General features: G+C 43.8%; 1 protein-coding gene across 6 annotated transcripts in view; it reads left to right on the top strand.

Moving 5' to 3' along the window:
- Nucleotides 1–19,843, top strand: part of LOC111269935 (uncharacterized) — an 87,918-nt gene that overhangs the window by 65,396 nt on the left and 2,679 nt on the right. For 5 of the 6 annotated variants that reach the window (XM_022849863.2, XM_022849893.2, XM_022849903.2 and 2 more), the window contains exons 3-4: nucleotides 10,050–10,100; nucleotides 18,996–19,388. In XM_022849863.2, coding sequence (XP_022705598.1) covers nucleotides 10,050–10,100; nucleotides 18,996–19,388 — 444 coding nt within the window. The remainder of the gene's footprint in view (nucleotides 1–10,049; nucleotides 10,101–18,995; nucleotides 19,389–19,843) is intronic. The other variant, XM_022849870.2, reaches the window with a different exon arrangement.

The following is a 19,843-nucleotide window of genomic DNA, read 5'->3' as shown; positions in this document are numbered from 1 at the left end:
AGTACAAGGGACACGGAACGTCTAGCGGAAAGCTTACCCATAAGCCTGATGCAAGGGCGATGTCCAGACGCACGACGTCGTCGTTTGCCTGTTAGTAACGTTTTGGCAAAAAAAAAAAAGGACAATTTTCGAAAGCACCCAGTAGGATAAGGTCAAGTGATCCACAAGGAACCCTCGTTGGCGCCACCTCATTACAGCTTAAAGACGCCCATTTTACGGTTTCCTTTTCGAAAATATAGCAGTTTAGTTAAAACAGAGTAGCTTAGTAGCAGTAGTAGTAAAACAGAGATTGTTATGTAGGAGCGATTGAGGAATGGAAACTGTCTGTGACTACGTACTGGTATGAAGAGATTTTCGTGTTATACCTACGACCGTGCGTCGTCCATATACCTGCATATAACAAAAAAGTTACGCCAAGTGAGTAGTTCTGCACAACAATCTAATTCTAATTCTATTATGATTGTCTGCATAATTTTGTTATTTGTACAAAACGAATAATAAGCTGGAGTTTATCCTGTACGCCACGTTTTTTCTTCAAGCATTTTTTTAAAACGTATTTGTCATATAAGTATTTGGCGGTACGTATTATAGATGCTGCTGCGGGACTTCTCCAATACTTCACCCCTCCGTTTAGAGTAGAGAGGACCTTTCTTGTTCTATCAGACATGAGATATAGCCATTTCAGGTCATATGTGTCGCCTGCTCATGAGCTGTCCACGATAACTGAATGCGACTCCGAACTTGTTGACTAGCAACAGCTATTGAACGATCGATGACACCCTTGTACCGCATTATCCTTTTGCTGTGCACGCGGTGTCGATGACATCTTTTCCTATGCTCATCGACGGTGTTATCGATCGTGAGCGCACAAATCAAGCCCGAATTTTTCCTCGTCTTTTCTTACATCATCGTTTTTTTCTACGCTTGCATTCCATGCTCATGCGCGCGGACTTCTTGTCATGTCGTCGATAAGTCAGCGAAATGCTCTGGTTGCTTCAGAACTCCTTGGAAGTTCACCCTTTGTGCTACCACTCGCATAATCCTTGAACCATATTCGAGATATTGATCCCTGACCCCGATGAGTTTTTCCCTCGGTTAGATATCGAAAACGGGTTGTCCTCATTGACGTCGCTAAGCGCAGCTGAGAAAAACTGCTGTGCACAACGTTTTCCCACATATTACTTGTGACTTGTTTTTTTTCGATCGTTTTACTCCACGACGTCATTTACCAGCCCCTATCCTCTGTGCCCATGTACCATATTGCCCAGCTCTGGTAAACGCCGAGTCCGTGCACTTCCCTTATTCAACGAGTTACTGTTTATTCCTCCCTGCGCACACATAGAGAAAGAGGAAACAACAACAACAGTCATAGCAATTACTTTCCGTAGACAACAGGTTGTTGCCGCAGCTGTAACGGCCATTGTCTGTGGCTGGGATTCGACCCAACTTGAGCGACTTTCGTTGTTTGCTCGTCGCACACTGCTCGATTATGGACTGGAGGCTCGAGGCTGATTGCGGATCGGAACGCCGCGCTCAGCTCGATGCGGCTCGAGCGACGAGCGACAGGTCTGCTCGGTCCAACATCACTCACATGTTATTTACAATCCTTATATAGTGCTATATTCTAACGGCGTAGCGGTGCTGGCCTACAGATGGGATATCCTCATCGTCTTCGTCGTCGTTGTCGCTCAACAAAGGTCGAGATAAATAAAGGGTGAGAGCGAAAACGCACAGGCGACAAACGGCGAGCGATAAATTCGGATGAGCGAAACGCACTGACGACGTGGGCCCGCAGTCGCCGTTGCTGCTGCCACTTAGCGAAGAATATTGGGCAGAGAAGTAGCTAACTGGACGGCAGCCGATTTTCTGCCTCTAGACATACCCGGCGATTGGAGTTCCTTCGTGTAGAGAACCATGACGAGTATGAGAAGGTGCTGGCGAGCGGCCGACTGATCGACCGCACGTGGAGGCCGCCAGCATAACTAGAATATTGAGTCAAGTTGAGCTAGGGGAATAGGGTAACAGGTCCCCATTACTGGTCGATAAGAGACCAGCGGGGGTGTACGATTTGGGCAGTGGGTACCGCGGTAACAAATGCAGCAGCTACAGCAACAATAGCAGTAACAAAGGCAGCCATGATCACGCAGGCTGACGCGGCAGTTTTTCGCGATAGCTTCCTCATCTTCCTAGCCGTAATTCCCGAGAGTGTGCGTGTTCGTGTTCCGTTCTTTTTGCCGTCGATAGGCACCGTTCTCCATACAGGGCTAGATCTGTCGCTACTTGATGTCATCGAGAAGCGACCGAATGAACTGGCTCGCTGCCGATACGGCGGCCTCGCATTTCTGAGTATTTACAGTTGTTGCCAGATCTGTGAACGTTTTGTTGCTGCTTTTCTATCCGACTGATAGTTGCAGCGGTTCGGCTAGCAGCTGGGGATTTCTATGCGTGTCATATCTGTGTAGGGGAATTGCGTCAGTGTTGTAAGGACGGAAGTACGATGTAATTGGTTGAGGCTTTTCATTGGCAATGATCTGCGAAGGGCGTGAGCAGGAGCTGGCTACCGGCCAGAAGTGAGGAAAAATTCTACGGAATACATATGTATGTTAGCGTGCGATTATGGCAGGACATGATCTTTTTCTATGTATTCATTTGGAGTGCCGAACATTGATTTCTATTATATTTACCTAAGCGAAACTTCCGCCATCCATCCGTCTGTATCGATCTATAGTGGATCCGCGTGTATTTGTCGCCTCTTTAGAAAATCGACAAATAAAGACTCTATTTGACATAGATTTGCTCATTCGTACACAGTAATGTGTGTTTTATTGATCGTACTCGCGTCGTTTCACCTTAGTAGAGCCATTTGTTTACGGAGAATAAACGAAATGGCTGACAAGTCCACAGCGGTTACCCTGACGCCAACGTCCATAATAACGTCAATTTGTTTCCGTCGAACCCTTCGTATTCGTGTTCATTACTAAATCTTAGCTGGAGCCGACAGTTTACAGCAGACACTCGGGACCAGAGGGCTAATAGAAAGGGACTAGGAAAAGCTGGTGAGGAATTAGAAGGAATTATTCGATAAGCAGGCACAAGAGCCGAACGTAGGCTCTCCCAGCATATAAATTTCGATGTGTTTATAAATCTAGGGACAGTTACGCGCACGTAAATCGACACGAATAAGGTGATGCCTTCCGTATGTCTGTGTCGCGTAGAAGGTACACGCTCTTTATTTCGTATTGCTGGAATGGCCTGCGTGTTATCTGTTGGCTACCTAAAAAAAATACTATTAGGATGGTATCTACCGTGTGGGCTTTCTGTCTCGATCTATTTTACGTTTTACACGACGGCGTATAGAACGATCGTTACGTGCGGTATGGTCAAGCCAGGATCGTTTAGTAGCGTTAGAGCGAAACACCAAAAAACAATAACTTCCTTATTGGACTCATGCTTATGATATTCTAATAAGAACCTCGCGTTCGCCAGCTATTCCCTACTGGAAAATACTATAAGATAAATATAGTTCGACATTAAGGTGACGTGACATCATTTGTTGTAAGTTTATAGACAGCCTGCCCGCTGTATGAGTGAGTACAGCCCATAGTATCCATAGCATACAGAGCTAGAGCATTTATCACCAAAATTGCAAGCGTCTGATAAATAATACAATATTTTTTGAATCTCGCTACGTACGGATAGATTCGATTGTCCTCTACAATAGGGCGCCTCTGGTCGACCATAAAGTCTGTTTATGCTATTCTAATTAGGTGTTAAATAGGCTATGTATGGTGTTTATACTGTCGCTGCGTACGGCTACTGGTCTAAAGACATGTCCGGTTATTGTTTCCGCGGCACCCGAACCGTTTCTTAGAGTTCTTAATGGAACACCTTAGGGGTATTAGGAACTATTTATAAATGGTCGCTAACTACCCACAAGAAGTCGGTCAATCGTTAGCCGTCTGCTTGGCCGCCGACCATAGTCGACACTAACTGATTTAGTTGAACCGTTAGTTCTTAGAAGAGAGCTTGCCGGCCAGCCAGCCAGTCAATAGAACGATAAACGGAAAATGTTCAAAAAGTGCCTCGACTCACGCGGACGCATCACCTCCGTTCAGCGTTAGCTCGTGTTGATGGTGATGTAAGATTAACTCAAACAAAGGGTCGCTGTGTCCCGTTTCCTGTTTGATGCCGCAGGAGGCACACGTAGGTGATGATAGAGGAAACATCGGAGCTGTTTGCGCAAGAACAGACCAAGTCAAACAAATCTGTATAGGTTTAGGGTGTTTGAACCTAATTGAACCTACGGGGGTCCGCAAAGGCCGGAGGGCCGAACATGTCGCGTGCGCATCGGCCAAGTGACCTGTTTATTATTCTTTTTCGTTTATTGCTGTGGGTTGTAGACAGCTCATAACTAACTGACTGACTGACTGACTGACTAGTTGAACCCGTTAGAACAACTTGTCGGACAAGCCACCTGTTACATACGCTTGTTGTTTAGCGACCTAAGAAGGCCGATGCAGAAACTACTGGGATGACAGTGGAGATACAAGTTTATGGCGCCGCATATGGCTACGCATGTGATTTATTACTTGTTTAGTCATTCATAGTGTCTGCCTGTTGGCGAGATGATTATCATAAATAAAATAAACCAGTTTTCCTATCTACTAAGCGATCAAAACATGGACAGCTTAATTAACACAGCTCGTATTGCTTTTGTTGTGTTTTTTTTTTCTGATTATTTACTCTGTTTGTTTCTGTTGTTTCTGATTGTTTTTCTGATTGTCACTTTAGCATTTTTTTAACTAAATTTTTACACAGCTATTGTTGAACTGTCAAACGAATCGACTGATCGTCTACCCTAAACAATGTGTCAGAACAAGGACCATTATTTCAGCTCGGTTGTGTTCCTGATTCAATACGATAATTTTTCAAGACATTCGGATTCTATGTTCTGGCAATTTTTGTGCCTTGCCGCGTCATTCCACTGATTCACTTACTCTCTAACTAATAGGACATACACATTATTGTGGAGCAACCGTCATCTGACTATTCAATTGCGCCCCCCTGTAATTCAATAGGTTTAGGCCGCGCGCAGTCCAGGCACAGAGGTTACAGCAGCTTTGGTCCACAACGATCCTAATCATCGACGCGATTCAAATTCAGTCATCGACCAACAACAACGAGAAGAGAGCACCTGCTCTTTTTTTCACTACGTTTCGATATGAAAGAGTGGACGATCCCAACAATATAGAGGGACAGTGGCTAGTCGGACGACCGATCGCGCTACAAGTTTCCCGTTCCCCGCAACAGTTCACACCAACGGGTAGGAAATCACCTCGTCTCGTTAACGACCCACAGTTTCCGGTCGGTGCTTTGTGACCTGCCAATTATAATTGTCAAGCGCACTGTAGATTCTACACTAAGTACGAATCCAAGCGAATCCTTTGAACTCCTTCAAATCTGATATTCTCATACCCCACACTTCATTCTGTGTTGACACGTTCTTCAGTGTTCGAGCGTTAAGGTAGTTTTGGATTTGGATGTACTCATCCAATGAGACAGAAGTTGCTTCCCATGCACATACTGGCTCTGACGATCGCGCTTCCGGCCGTATTCGAGTTGCCAACTCGCTATCGGTAGTTGGGCCCGTAGCCTGAATAGGCTTAAAGGGCTCTAGACCCAGGTTACGCTTTATCTACGGAATAACATTGGCTCGCACACCAGATTGTCGTTACATCTAGTGTGCACATGTACATAAATATCTACGTATTCTGTGCAGAGCTGCAGGTTTATGCGTGTGTAAATTTTAGATGGCTAATTCATTTGTGCCTAAATATTCTCGTCCATCAGTGAGCTGTATTGTAGTTTCTAAATTTGTTTGATAATCATACTCCCAACCCTGTATAACAGTGTCTATCTGTTTTGTGGGGCTGGGTTCGTTGGTTTAGAAGAACGCCACTTACAGATAACAATATTAGACAACAATAGGCGCACTGGATATGGCTCATTCTGAGGTTAAAAGTAAGACAATGTGGATTTTCACCAGTTGGTCTATGTTAGAATGACAATTTGAAGTCATTTGCGTTCGCCATAAATGCTGTTATAAGATGTACCATATTGTGACGTTGGCGTATTCTTCCACAGAATATTTTTCCTTGTTTTCGCTCACAGTCGGTGCAACTTTTCTAGTCTACCAGTACCTTATTCTTACTGCTTATACCGTGGGCTTTTCTACATTGTCTTCAGTCCTAGATATTACTAGCAACTTTTCATAGAGCAACCTGCCGACACCGTTAACACGTGTTGTTGCATTTGCCTGTTTCACACAATGCGGCTTCCCCTGGACCTGTTTCAGGGGAAGATAGTTTGGGGAAGGGCTGGGGGTTCAGCTGAGTTAACCTGCTGTTGCGCATTAAGTACAGCGACCAAGAAGCGACCAGCCACGGGCCTCTGGGTCCCCGGTCCGCAGTGCTGAGCTCATTGCTGGCTTTTCGTCCTTCGAGCCACTGCCGCAACCAGGCATACATTACGCTCCGAAGAGTAAAGCTATGACGTCCGCTTGATGACTTCACTGAACACTGACACCACACCGCATACGTCGGAGCGCATGACGGAGCATCGAGAGCGACTGGGCGCAGGCAGGTAGCATAGAAACACTGACAGCAGCGCTCCCCTTTTCTAGCCCATAGGTGGGGAATACTGTAGGGCTCGCCTCTGTTAACAACGAAAACTAATTGGCCGGTACCTGGGTAGCCTGACTTTTGTAGGGGTCCCAGGAGTGAATCAGGGCTAGTCGTGCTTCGTCCCAGCAGACTGGTCATTCCCATGACCAACGCTTCGTTTCTTTACATTTGTCGGCATAATGCGCCTACTCCAGCTTATTCTAGGGTATTGGGCGAGGACCACAACGTGGCTCCCAGTGCAGTGTCTCTGCACAACAATAGAAGCCCGAATTGGGAGTAAAGTTGACGTTGAGTTTGGGGACTAATAACGTGAACGAACGATATTCGTGCACACACATCCCATCAACACACACGCGAATCGTGCAGACAACACAGTGACAGCCAAAGGAGCCTGTCTTCCTGATTGTCCGCTCCGTGCCCGCTCCCTTCTACGTTGGCCGTTAAGCTTTGGCCTTTCGGATAAAGAGTAAGGCGAGCGATGAATACTACTGGTTTTTGCTTATTACTGCAACAGAAGCCAACAAGAAACAAAACAAAGGTATTTGCCGTGCAGTGTACGGTCGTTTTTGTCCACACTTCTATGACGGCGTTCTGAAGCTTAAGAGGAGCATTATAAGCGCTGCCTAGTACACTAAATACTAGGGTAAAAAGTATAGAGTGATGCGAACCGCACACAGTCGAAGAGGGAATAGGACATTGAAAGATGTCACAGTAAATCAGATGATTAAGGCAAGTTAGGCGAGCTACCCCAAAAATGGTTTATGTGTGAGTCAATACAAACCTTATGTTTTGATCAGCTAGTTGAAAAAATTTTGGAAAAGAAAATTCAGTTGATTCGTTCATTCGTTAAAAAATCAGGAAAAAAACTATTCGCTATATCGTAAAGACAAGCGTTGCGACTTGTTGAAACGCTACAGAAGTTGTATTTGCCTGCCGATTTGCATCTAACTTTGTACGTACTATCAGTACCTTACCCGAAATAGGCCAGTGGCTAGCGCATAAAGGGGATTCGGTTTAGTGCGGTATTAAATCGAAACCCACAATATAGTGCCAGATGTGGCAAAACTAGGGTTCCGGGTGGACCATTGAAGGGAAAGTCGGCAAAGCATGCAGGTGAGCCAGACAAGCTTTTATGATAAACCCAGACTGCCGATATGACAAGTTCATTATGGATCGGTGGTGTCCTAGGAATTGGCTTCAACATTGCGAAGAGTCGGCAGGTCTAACGACCAGATACCACCTCTCAAAGTATTTATCTATCTAAAAGGGGTTGACAGTAAAATGAAATGGCGGATTACAAGTTGCTGACGGGTAACGGCAGCATGAGCAGGTCGTGCAATCAAGGAAAGTAGCATTTCTGAGTGGCGAGCAAAACTTTTACAGGTATCTTATTGCGAAACTGGGCCACGACGTTCAGTGGCTCGTAAACTACCTGTATCGTTACCTCAGCGTGTGGCTATGCTTTATCGCTATTTGGACATATCGATTTCAGTGAATTGTAGACGGACATTGTAGAAACAGGTTCGTTTTAGTAGAACACACGTTAGGCTGAGGTAGACGATAAATGGAAAAGTTACTCGGACGTCGATGAGCACCCGTTCTTTGTACTCACTGATGGAGATAGAAAGACACATATTAGACGCCTATCTTTACGAATGCCCATAAGGTATAACAGAAATTGCAACAAAACGCACATATGTACCAAAGGGTAAAACATTTTGCAGACAAACAACTCACGTATAGTACATCGTATTTATACATTTTTTTTATGCTATCAAAAAAATACATGGCAAACACCTTTCTATCACAAGCAATTAAGACAATTTTTTCTTGTTTATGCATCGATCTTAGTCGGCTATTGAACAATTAATTTATTTAGAATACACATCTAGGTAGTAGTTACTATGGCTACCATAAAGTAGGGGTTAGTTGTTACATGAAAAATAATTTTGTCCAAACTAGGTGCTATAGAGCTATGGACCCTTACTGGAGAAGATCGTCTAAGTTTTGTAGACAACTAAGTTAAACTTTTCCATAGTCGGTGCGTTCACCCCGGCCAATTCTTCCGTGTATGAAATGGTCAGTAATTTCTGCCAGTTTAACATGGGCAGATTATTCTCGTGTTGTCAGGTAATATTAGGGGAAATGTTAGGCAAGAACTGGGAGCGACACAAGTTCCGCTAGCTGAGTTCATGATAACGCTTTGTCCCTGTGTTTGACAGTTCTGTTTAAACAGGTGATCTTTTCGTCTCGATTTAGCATTGCTGCTGCTGTTTTGATTGTTGCCGCATGGCCTGCTGCTGTTTTCATTCACCTTCGGTTCTTGTCTACTCGACCTACGGTTATCGTTCAGATTCGAAACTGATCTAGATGTTCAGAGAAACAACCAGCTCCACCGAATCGATCGGCGAAGCAGCGCTCACCAACGCGTTCATACGTAACCGGCCTCACCTAACCAACATGGGTCTAGTTATTGGGCCGGATGTATGTATTCGATGTGGACCAACAACAAATAAAGAGATGTCGGTATGATGATACGAGGAAACTTTGTCATGGGAACGCTTCGAATCTGATTTCAAATCGCAGGTTGTGTTGACGAGGAACTTTTGGAAGGAAATGTTCTTGTGTGGGCTCGAGAATGAAGGAGAACGATTTTCAGTTGTGAATGGCCGACTGTTTCCATGCAATAGGACGTAAGTTCCAGGGCATTGTTCAGTGATACCAGTATTTGATTTTCTTCCCCACTGTGGTTTTCCTCCCTCAACTGAGAACCTTGTAAGCGTAAGCGTAGAGCGCTTAATTGATAGAACTTCCCTTTGAGATGTTTTCATGGTCAGAAAGCGACGGACGGATCAAAAAATAAAAAGGCTATTAGTCAAAAAGGCCAAAAACGCCGACAACCTTGATGAAAAGTGTATACCTGCCCAATTCGAATAAGTGTCCCTCTTGTCAGCGATATAAACTGGTATCTGCAAATACTGTTGAGAGCAGATCCGCAAATAGGAATAACTAAGTAGACTGTCAGCGAAACATACAAACAAAAAATGATAATTATTGTTGCTAGATTGGTCTTTCCCTCGATAGGGAAAGACAGCCCTGTCCATGGTTGGGACTGACGTTGTAGAAACGTTTGTATGACAGCTTGAGTCAGATCAGTCTCTAGTAAATGTACCTCAGTACAATGGATTGGCGGTGTATATCATATAAAGCCAAATCTAAAACGGACCCAGTGGTCGGATAGGCAAGCATAATTGTTAGTAGCAAATTAGTTACGAACTGAGACAGGTAGGTTTTCTAGATAAGATTCAAATACACGGAATGGCCCACGAATTTTCGGTTTTTGAACGTTGTGCATTGCTTTTGCAGGAGAGCCGGCTGGAAACGGCGCCCAATCTGGGACAACTGCAGATATTAAATGTGAGTATAGTCTCAAGGCTTTCTATTAAGATCGATAAGTAAAAATACTGGATATTAAAACGATCGCACAGAGCCTGATTTCATATAGCTAAAACACTAAAAAGCCATGTCACATGTTTTATGCTGTTTAAACACATAAAATTTTAACAGTAGCTAGACAAGATTATTAGCGTGTTCAATGGCTTTGACAAACACTCTCATGACAGACACGCCCCTATCCTGCTTTTGATGAAGACAGGAGATTGGGTGTGAACTAGAAATTGACGGTATCTTCATCGAATCGTGGCTCCTTGGGCGGGATAGGAATTACCGGATAGAAACTTTGCCGGCGTAGCTGTACACATTAGAAAGGACTTTATAGTACACTGAACGCGTCAACTCATTGCGGCATATTCTTTCAACACCGGCACCAAATTGTTTCCACTAATGATACGATTTCTAATTTCGTCCAGCCACCACAACCGAGGCCAACAACACTGTGACTTCTGAATGGGACGAACTAACTATGTTTAACCGCCGGGTCGATCGAAATTTGGGTTCAGAATCGCATGTATGTACTTCAGTCTAAAACCTCGCAAACGTTGTGGCCGGATTTCTTATTACTGGAAGTATCAGACTACCGTTTTTGTTTCGCAGCCTCTCATTTTCATCGTATGGCAGCGACATGTCCTAGTGATAGTAGTTATGGCTCGACACCGCGATGCTGACGCGAAAGACTCAAATCATCAGTCTTCACACAGTGCTTTTCTCGGCGCATCGACGTATCGATAGGGATTATTGTTCTCAAATGTCATAAGACGAACTACAGACACCAAGCAGTTCCATGCGTTCTTATGTTACGTTTCGGCATCCTCTAGAATGACCTTGAATAGGACGAGTCCAGTGACGAACTTTTCGTGACGAAAAGCAGGGAACTACGTAAAATAAAGGGGTACCTATAATTTAAGTTTTTTCTAGTTGCCTTGTTTTACTTTCGGCCACAATCAGTAGCGTAGAGGGGTTCGCAATCATAGGAGGGTTCATCTGGTTCGATGCTTGCGCGGCCGGGGGTGCACGCTCCAGCCTAGGCTCCCGGTTCGTGTTCAGAAATTTGCGCTCAGCGCTTTCTAAATTCGCCGCCCGATTGATTGGCTCACTGTTTATTTGATCAATTGCTGTTTTGGAGTTTCCATATTTATTACCTCGAAAGTCTTATGCTCGAAGTGTTCATAACGTTCTTCACACGGCTTACTGTGCCTGGCAGCATCGAAGTGTGGATGACAGTGGGTCGCTGCTATCTTCATTACCATTATTCTTTGCGGAACTCGTTGGGAAGCTAATGACGCATCATCTAGTTATTTTGCAAACGAAGACAATAAAATCTATTACCTTATCTATAAATAAATCTGACAGATACAATAAAACTTATTATGTCGTACTTATTTTCCTACTCGAGGCTCTTCTATGCTTCGCCGTAGCTTAAATTTAATCGAGTACTCAGTATAATATAAACACAATCTAGCATGGCACGTATCAATTGGCCCGTTCAAGTTTCATTTTATCAGTTGTTAAAATATCCACGAATCGACCGATTGCTTCGGGGAACGTAGCAGGCCAACCCACTGACTCTGCGATCTACGCAGGTTCCATGAGATCCGTCCGTGAACAAGTGGGCGTTCGGCCTTTAGCACAATGCTCTAAATGAGTCTGCATATGACGCAATAGTTTCTAGAGATTTCTGACGCTTTAGCACGGTGCGTTTTTTAGCTCCGTCTAAAAGCCGTAAGGGATACGAGAACGCGAGCACGTCATCGAGATCCGGAAGATGGTCACGAACGAGGTGGGGTTGGTAACAAATGACATCGCTGTAGTGTCGCCATCGCCGTTGGTTTGATATACGAGGCTTTTATCGATAGAATCTCATACGCTTTCTCGTTGAGAATTGCTATGTAGCTGCTGCTCTTAACGGGTGAACGAAAATGTCACTTGTGGTCGAGAGCGACAACGCCTTTTCCACTGGAAACTAGGCTTATTTCTTTGCTTTGTTTTGCGATACTGCGATCGTTCCTTTGTCAATTATATCGATCGGAACGGGTCTAGGGTCACTGACGACCGCGAGTGATTTTTCGCTTGTCGCTGCCTGCATTACCGCCTGTGTGTGCAGTCAATCTCTGATATCCACTGGTCTCATTTTCATTATTCAAAGTCCCGCTACCTTCAAACCGCTCTGCCTTGTCCGCCTACTCGCATCAAACGGCAGCTTTGCTTCTGTTTCGACCCAAGCCAGCATCGTCGAGCTCGCGTTAGCTGTCGAGACCCGAATCTCGGCCCAGCAGAATGTCAACGGATAGCGAATTGTAAGCTAGCTACAGTTTTGTCCATAAACCAGCAACGGTCGTCGGTGGATATTTAAAACAGTAAGTTACAAGGAGGAAAATAATCTACAGTGCAACTTCTAGCAACAGCACTAGTACAGCTAGCATGCTACATTCGCTTGGCAGGCCACTATGAGCATTTCGCATTCGGGCCTGGGTGGATTCAGGCCTCGACCGCTGCTTTCACACTCCGTTGAAAAGCGATGTATCCGGCCGTTTGTCTACTAGCAGACCAACCAGCACCCAAGTCGACCTAAGAAACAAGCCACGATCTACGAACAAGCAACGATTGCTGGCTCTGACGGGCTGTGTGGTAGTAGGACGGCATGTGGAACGCATCATCACTCCTACGCAGGAAGACAACTGAAAATATAATCGCATGCATGAGACTGATGACGATAAGACAATACTGTTAATGTACAGAATGGTTTTTGGGCAGTGTGTCTGTGTGCTTGTATTAGCGTCTACGGATTTGTGTGTGGATCGAACCGGTAATGTCCCGCAACAATGTTTCTTTCATTCCTTGTATTTCCTTCCAGACCCACCAGTAATTGACATCGAATGTCGCACTGCTTAACGAAGATGAATAGACACTTCGATAAAGTGCAGCATTAGGTATCACGTTAGCATTACCGACTACTTATTTTAATGTCCCTTCGTCTACTGTTGTTTCGCATCCTTTGCCCACGTTTTTTGCTCGGGTCCTGGCCTGCTTCGCATTTTCTGGGGAAGACGAAAGATATGAAGAACGTAAAACGTGTGTTTCAAGATGGCGACACGAGAGTAATAGATACGCCTAGGGTTTCGCAAAAGCACAGGTTTTTTTTGTTAGATTATATGTTCTATATTGCAAAAAGTAGTTTCCTTTCTATTTTGCCTGCTGTCAGCCAATTAGTTTCCTGGTATAGCCGCGACATTTGATACTGGCTGCGGGTATTCGGCGCTTTTTGGAGTCGCTAGAGTATCTAGATAACGGATGCTACGAAGGACTGCCATCAACAAATAACCGCTGACGCGAGTAGTCCGGTTGCTTTCGTATGTCCCTGGGCCTACTCTAACGCTCGGGGATAAACAATGTCAACGGTTAAACAAAAGCAGTAAAAGCTGAATGCGTTCTTGGCTCCAGCCAAAATCGCTGAGTGGCTGAGGTAGCAACTCGACGATATTTCAATCAGCGTCACTGGTCCAATTGACTGTTGTGGTTCTTCAACTTGTATGGTACGAGTATATATATAACTACGTGTCTGACTTGATCTGACATGTTTCTTTTGGCGTTGAACGTTGAAGTTCCGCTTCATTTTTTGTTGATTCTATAATATGGTAGAGAATTAGGTCTGTGTGATGGTTAAACCACCATTGAGTCATATAATGTAGTGTTGAATGCTGGAAAGCCGCTAAGCCTGTTGTTGTATCTCAGATACTGGATCCCAGTCGTATTCGTTGATCTGATCGACTTCCTCCCGGGACGTAACTCTGCCACATTATCAAGCTCACGTTCGTAGGTTTGTTGTCGTTGTTAGCCTGCTCGACCTCGTCGTTCGAGAGTTATTAACTACGATGCTGTAAAACAGTGTATCGCACATTGCCTCTAGCGTAACAAGGAACCTTCTTTTGTGTGGTAACACCCAAAAAACACTCAACAAAACAAAGTCCTTGCAGTTTACCTGTTTCTTGCACATTTACCATGAAATGCGTTCCGTGCATTGTATTGTATAGCATTTCTATCAACCAATCACCGTGCGATCTTACGAATATGTCATACTTTCTATATGTTACGTATGTGATATTTAAATTTGCCCGCGTATGATACTAATCTGTCGTTTTCCGCGAATCACATTGCTACCGAACGTCAAAGCAGTAGATGCTCTGAATCAGAATCTCTAATCGTTTCTATCTTGTTATCTCTTCGTTTAGCTCGTACAGCTTCCGAAGGAAACCTAACATGCGGGACTCGAAGGCAGCATTTCTCCTTTGCCTGAAACATGATATGTGAAGGTCACTTACCCTTCAAACCTGTAAACCGTTCGAGCCCAGCGTTTTACATATTATTAAGATTATTGAGGTTCCTCTGGGATATCATTTAAAGCTCTTGTAGAGACATTCTTTCTATTGTATCAAACCCAAATGTATCGGACAGGATGCAAACCCATTTCGAAGACACAATCTATTCAGCTGCTCTATATAGATAGGTCAAGAAAAGAGGGAGAGAGGACACAAGAGGCTTGGTACGTTTTCTTCTAGGCCGCTACTATCTAGTATAAAGCAATATCATTACTTTGGTTTCGGACAAGAAAAATCTACCACTGTAGCTTAAGTGTACAACTTTGTCCATACTGTTATTGTTATTTGTGAATGTGAATGCATTTTTTTATCTAGCAGCGAAATGGATATTATAATTACACTAAGGTCTTTTTCTACAGAATGTCTTTGTCGTATATATCTAGTTTTTATTAGGCTCATTTGGAGAGAGTAATTATACATTTATATAGGTTTTTCCGCGTGAGCTTAGCACAAACTGGATACCTACAGAATAGATATCCTTGTATGAACTTTATACGAATATATTATGGCGATTTGACCGGTGTTTTTCGGTCTAGTGTTTGGACAGAAAAGGTATCAATAGTAAAGAGCAACGATCTGTACATTTTCTATCGGCTGAAATGTCCGGTTGACCTTTATTTCTTTGCCTTTATTCTATTTCTAGATTTCTTTCAATACCTCGTCAAAATTTTTTCATAAACCAACAAAAACTGCTGAGGTCGGCTACCTAGGCGAGTCTTTAACGCCTGGGCGAGTTTAAGCTATAAATTGAAGGATATGCAGCATTAAGCATGCCCTCCACCTAGTACCTCGATATGAAACGTATACGTTTTTACTTATCGTTTGAACACCGCCGTGCGCCAGGAAGTCGTTGCGTAAATGATCTCCTTTTGTCATTTCTGTTGTGAGTCCATGACGAGGTGCGCGCGCGCCTGATTACCTCGAGCACGGACTACTGTGTGAGGCAATGATACGGCCGGGGTCCATCAATAGGTACCCATCTTAGAAAATTGGGCTTACATGCACCATGCGTGATCTGCTCGAGCAGTGCCCAGATCGCGCCCACGATGAACTGGGACGCGGTGCTGGCCGAGCGTTCAGACAGTGAACAGGTGTCTACTAACCTAGCGAATGCCTTAGTCCTGGCTGTTTTGGTATTGTGGATGGCTCTTAGAGGTACTAATAACGCTGACATAGAAAACAAACCTTCGTCTAAATCTGGATAGTTTGAATCTAACGATATACAATAAGCTATGAGAATCCGGTTTGATTCGCTATTGTGTTTTAAGGGAACGGATGCTTTTGAGTACAGCTACAGAGGGATGAATTTGGCCTATTCTGGGCTTTTGTTGTACCGACGACACAGAATAATAATTCGGTTAGGTCTATTTTCCCGCGCATCACTAAAGACTCGAGCTAGACTAGGTCAGTGATCTGATCTGGCAACGGTGACAGAATAAGCGGCGTCTTTGTTTTTCACTGTGAGATTCGATGACACCAAGGTTTCGAAGCATTTCAATCGATCTGAAGGTTTGTCATACTAAACATTGGCGCCAAATTGTCGCCCCTTCACTGTAGAGTGATAACTCTTCATTCATTGCTATTTGCAAACTCCACGAGCTGTACGAGATGACAGCAAACAAACAACATTTAAGCTAACATTTATACAAGCGAAACTAAAACAGCCTTTTGTACATATAGGCCTTTAACGCTACGTAATCCCTCTGGCTTAAGTCACTTGGACAACCTATGGCTGTGCGGTCCTGCATTGTCTATACAGCGAGCCAATGACAAACGACCTATGGCACACTTCTTTCATTTTATCCATCGTTCTTACTGAGGTTAAAAATTCTGAGTCATCAACATTACAAAAATTTATGGAATCATCATCGGCGGCCATTGGAAGAGAATGCAGAATGAGACGACAGCTTTACTTCTTTGACAGATCTACTTAAAACATAATTGAGACGAGAGTTTGGTGTCCGTAAAACCCAAAGAAAGGTAGCGAACAAAAAATGTGTCGCAGTCTTCAAAATAAGGTGTGCTTAGTCCCACCGATCTGTCTCAAACTAGGACAAGAAAGGCGGTCCGGGACGATGTGGAATGAAGCTGCATATTCGGGAGCTGCTCAGCGTAACTTCCAACCAGGTTGTTTACTCATCCAGGTTGTTTATCCAGGTTAGAAAATGAGCGCTATTTTTTTTTGCCACGGTTCCCGTTTAGGCAGTAATAAGGATACCGATATAGAGACTTCGGTTTCAATTTGAAGTCAACGTTTACATATACAGTTCTTCAAACTGGGGAAAAGTGAATCTCCATACAAGCACTGTCTTTGTCTGGTAGCTTACAAGTACGCCTCAATGGGTCAGCTAGCTGGTGCCTTCGGCTGTCTTTTGCAGCTGCAGTTATCTAGCATACTGAGTTAATAATAGTTTGTCTAGAATGTATTTAATGAAATAGGGGGCAAATCAGGAGAACGGCAGCTGTGAACGAAATAAAATTCAGATATTTCACTCGCTGCATTATCGAATTATTATCTTCCAGAATCGTTTCCTATCTAAATGAATTAGCGACAGGTTGAACAGGTGAATAGAATTCAATAACTGTCGATAAGACCGGTAAAAAAGTGTTCGAACATGGCGTCAAATCAAAAACATTCTTTCTAAGCTCTTGAAAATGCAAAATTCAAGATCAGTTACCGCCAATACGCAGCACAAGCAACGGCACAGTCGATAAACCCGATCGCATTTGTCACACTCTTATTCCGCAATTTTGAATAAACTCAAACACGAGCTTCACCGTCAGAGGTGCCGAATCACCGAGGCGTCCTGTCATAGATTTCCCATACCGTTATTGACATCACGAAACAACTATACACACTCTTTAATAGAATAGAACGGAATAACTAGACATTCGGACGCCATTTCCTCGACAAAGTGCACTTCTTCCAACTTTTCTAACTTTGACGCTTGGCAGTAACGATCATTCGAGTGGCTGGCATATCGAAGCTCGCGTCTCAGAGCTCTGGTACTTTTAGATAGTTTCTTTCTATGTTTGCGTCATCCCAGAATAGTCCGTATGCCTCTTCCTACCAACCAGCTAGACTTGGGAGCATTTTTCTAAGTAGCTGCGACTTCTGAAAATGTGGGCGGCATAAGCTGCTATTCGTTCTATATACTTTGCAGCTTGTCTTTCCCGACGTTCTCACGTCGGTCCTTTCTTGCCTAAAACGAAAACACTGTTTTTAAGCAGGAGATACTCATACGGAAGGAAGGAAGGAAGGAGGACTTTATCTTTTCTTCGCTCGTTCGCCTACGTAGGGTTTTCGCACAGCAATAGTGGCAAATAACACTAAATCCAATGGCGCCTTGATCCGCGTTCGTTTTTCAACGGCTTTCTTGCCTGCTGCTACTTGTTAGGAAGCCAGGCTGCAGCCTTCCCTAAGTGGCGTTCCTTTTTCGAGTCCCGCACCTCCTACAGAACCTCCTATTGTGGATAATTTCTAATTCGCGATGGGCAGTCAGCGCCATCTTGTTCTAGAGTTTGAGAGCTCGGTTGGTTGACACCATCTTCCAAATTACTGCAGAGGTTGTTGGTTGTTGAATCGTATATGACTGGTGGCTTTCAGGATGGCAGAGCGAGTCAGAAGACGCCATAGTGGAAGACTGTCGAAATTTTACAAGGAACCTACACGGAAACGAATTGCGCAATTGTTGGATCCTGTTTTCCTATCAGCAGAGCAAGCAATTGTTAAGCAAAAATTAACCTAGTCGTTAATTTAAGGACTGCGCCCTTTATATAGTCTGCTGCTTGTTTTGCTCTTTTGACATTTTTTACACTAACGTGGAACCGAGGCTGGCGAATAGTGGTCACCCAGAGGTTCTGTCCCTGCATCATTGTGTATTAAGTAGGACGTATTCGTGGAATAACAACAAAGAGATAGTTTTATTAACTGATAATAACAATAACAGGACAAGCCGAGAAGGATAGACGCAGTTGGTAGTAGATCGTTCGTCTAAAGGTGACAGACGACCGTCATGACGAAAAACTATGAGGTTGAACGTTGTTAATATCACAGTAGCAAAAAACATAATACTGTTACAGGTATAAAGGTGCTCTTGAAAGTCATGGTGACTACTTGGCCATTTGAAAAATATACATATACGATACCGTTTGATTAGTATTCAAGTTCGGTTAGTTCCAAAGCGTCTAATTGAAGCTTTACAGAGCTAAAATATGCGCGGAAACGACTGCCCGTAAATATCAGTCGATTCGAAATTACCCGTTAATGTAGGACTTTTTGTTAGATAGATAGTGTTGTCATATATGCATTTGAGAACGGCATTCATGACTAGCAAAACCATACATGTACTCGACATATAAGAACATCGATATATAAAGAACATTTTCTCGTCACATATGCTGTCTTACTAGTATTTACGTTGTTACTAAATGTTCCTTGCCTTTCGTTTGTTTTTCTTATTGTCTTTTTTGGGCGCAGTGCTCGAGCTGAACAACAACAGCGGCTCCGAAGCCGATCGCAATTGTACGACACTGAGTTCGGAGATCTATCGTACGGCGGCCGCACTGAGCCTGCTTAGCAGTCAAGCGGAATTCCAAAAACAGCAGCTACAGCAGACGCAAGCGCAGGCCGTCGCACAGCTTCCGCCGATCATCAGTGCAGACGACACCATGACAAACCTCACACGGAACGTCGGCATCGGGGCAGCCACATTGCCCCTTACGGCGCCCTTGGCCACACTGCAGCCACAAGGCCTCAAAAGGAAATTCACTTCCAGCTTGAACAACAACATCATCAGTAATAACAACACCTGCGTTAATAATAATAACAATACAAGCACCGTCGGTGAATCCCGGGCAGCCAGCGACACCGGTGGGTACTTGTCGGTAAAGCAAGTGAATTACGCAGAGAGTACTTAACCAGCAGGGTAGGGTGAGATTTGCGGAAAAAGAGAGTAAACAATATATAAGTATGTTCAAGACGTCCTCATGATACAGTGCAATCGGTCACGCGCAAAACCCAGCAAATAAAAACGGTTCTTATAGAAAAAAAAAAAAAAAAAAAAAGACATTTGCAGCAAGTAAAAAACAAAAAAGTATTTTGTTATTTGTTTGGTTATGATAGCAAAAGCTATCAAACACAGCGACAGCAAGAACTCTATTCTGAGAATATATTATAATAAATATAGTCTAGCCTAAATATTGGTAAAAAGTATGGGAAGACCTACAATTAATGGAAAAGCATTAAACTAGGAAAAAAAGAATGAAAGCATTTTTTGCCACCATTTACGAAATTCGTCGATGAGGTGCATTTTAGAGTCTTTATAT

This window comes from Varroa jacobsoni, unplaced genomic scaffold, assembly GCF_002532875.2.
Source record: "Varroa jacobsoni isolate VJ856 unplaced genomic scaffold, vjacob_1.0 scaffold_154, whole genome shotgun sequence".
Classification (NCBI taxonomy): Eukaryota; Metazoa; Arthropoda; class Arachnida; order Mesostigmata; family Varroidae; genus Varroa; species Varroa jacobsoni.
Note: the sequence above shows the minus strand (reverse complement) of the source record. Positions and strands in the feature narration are given on the sequence as shown.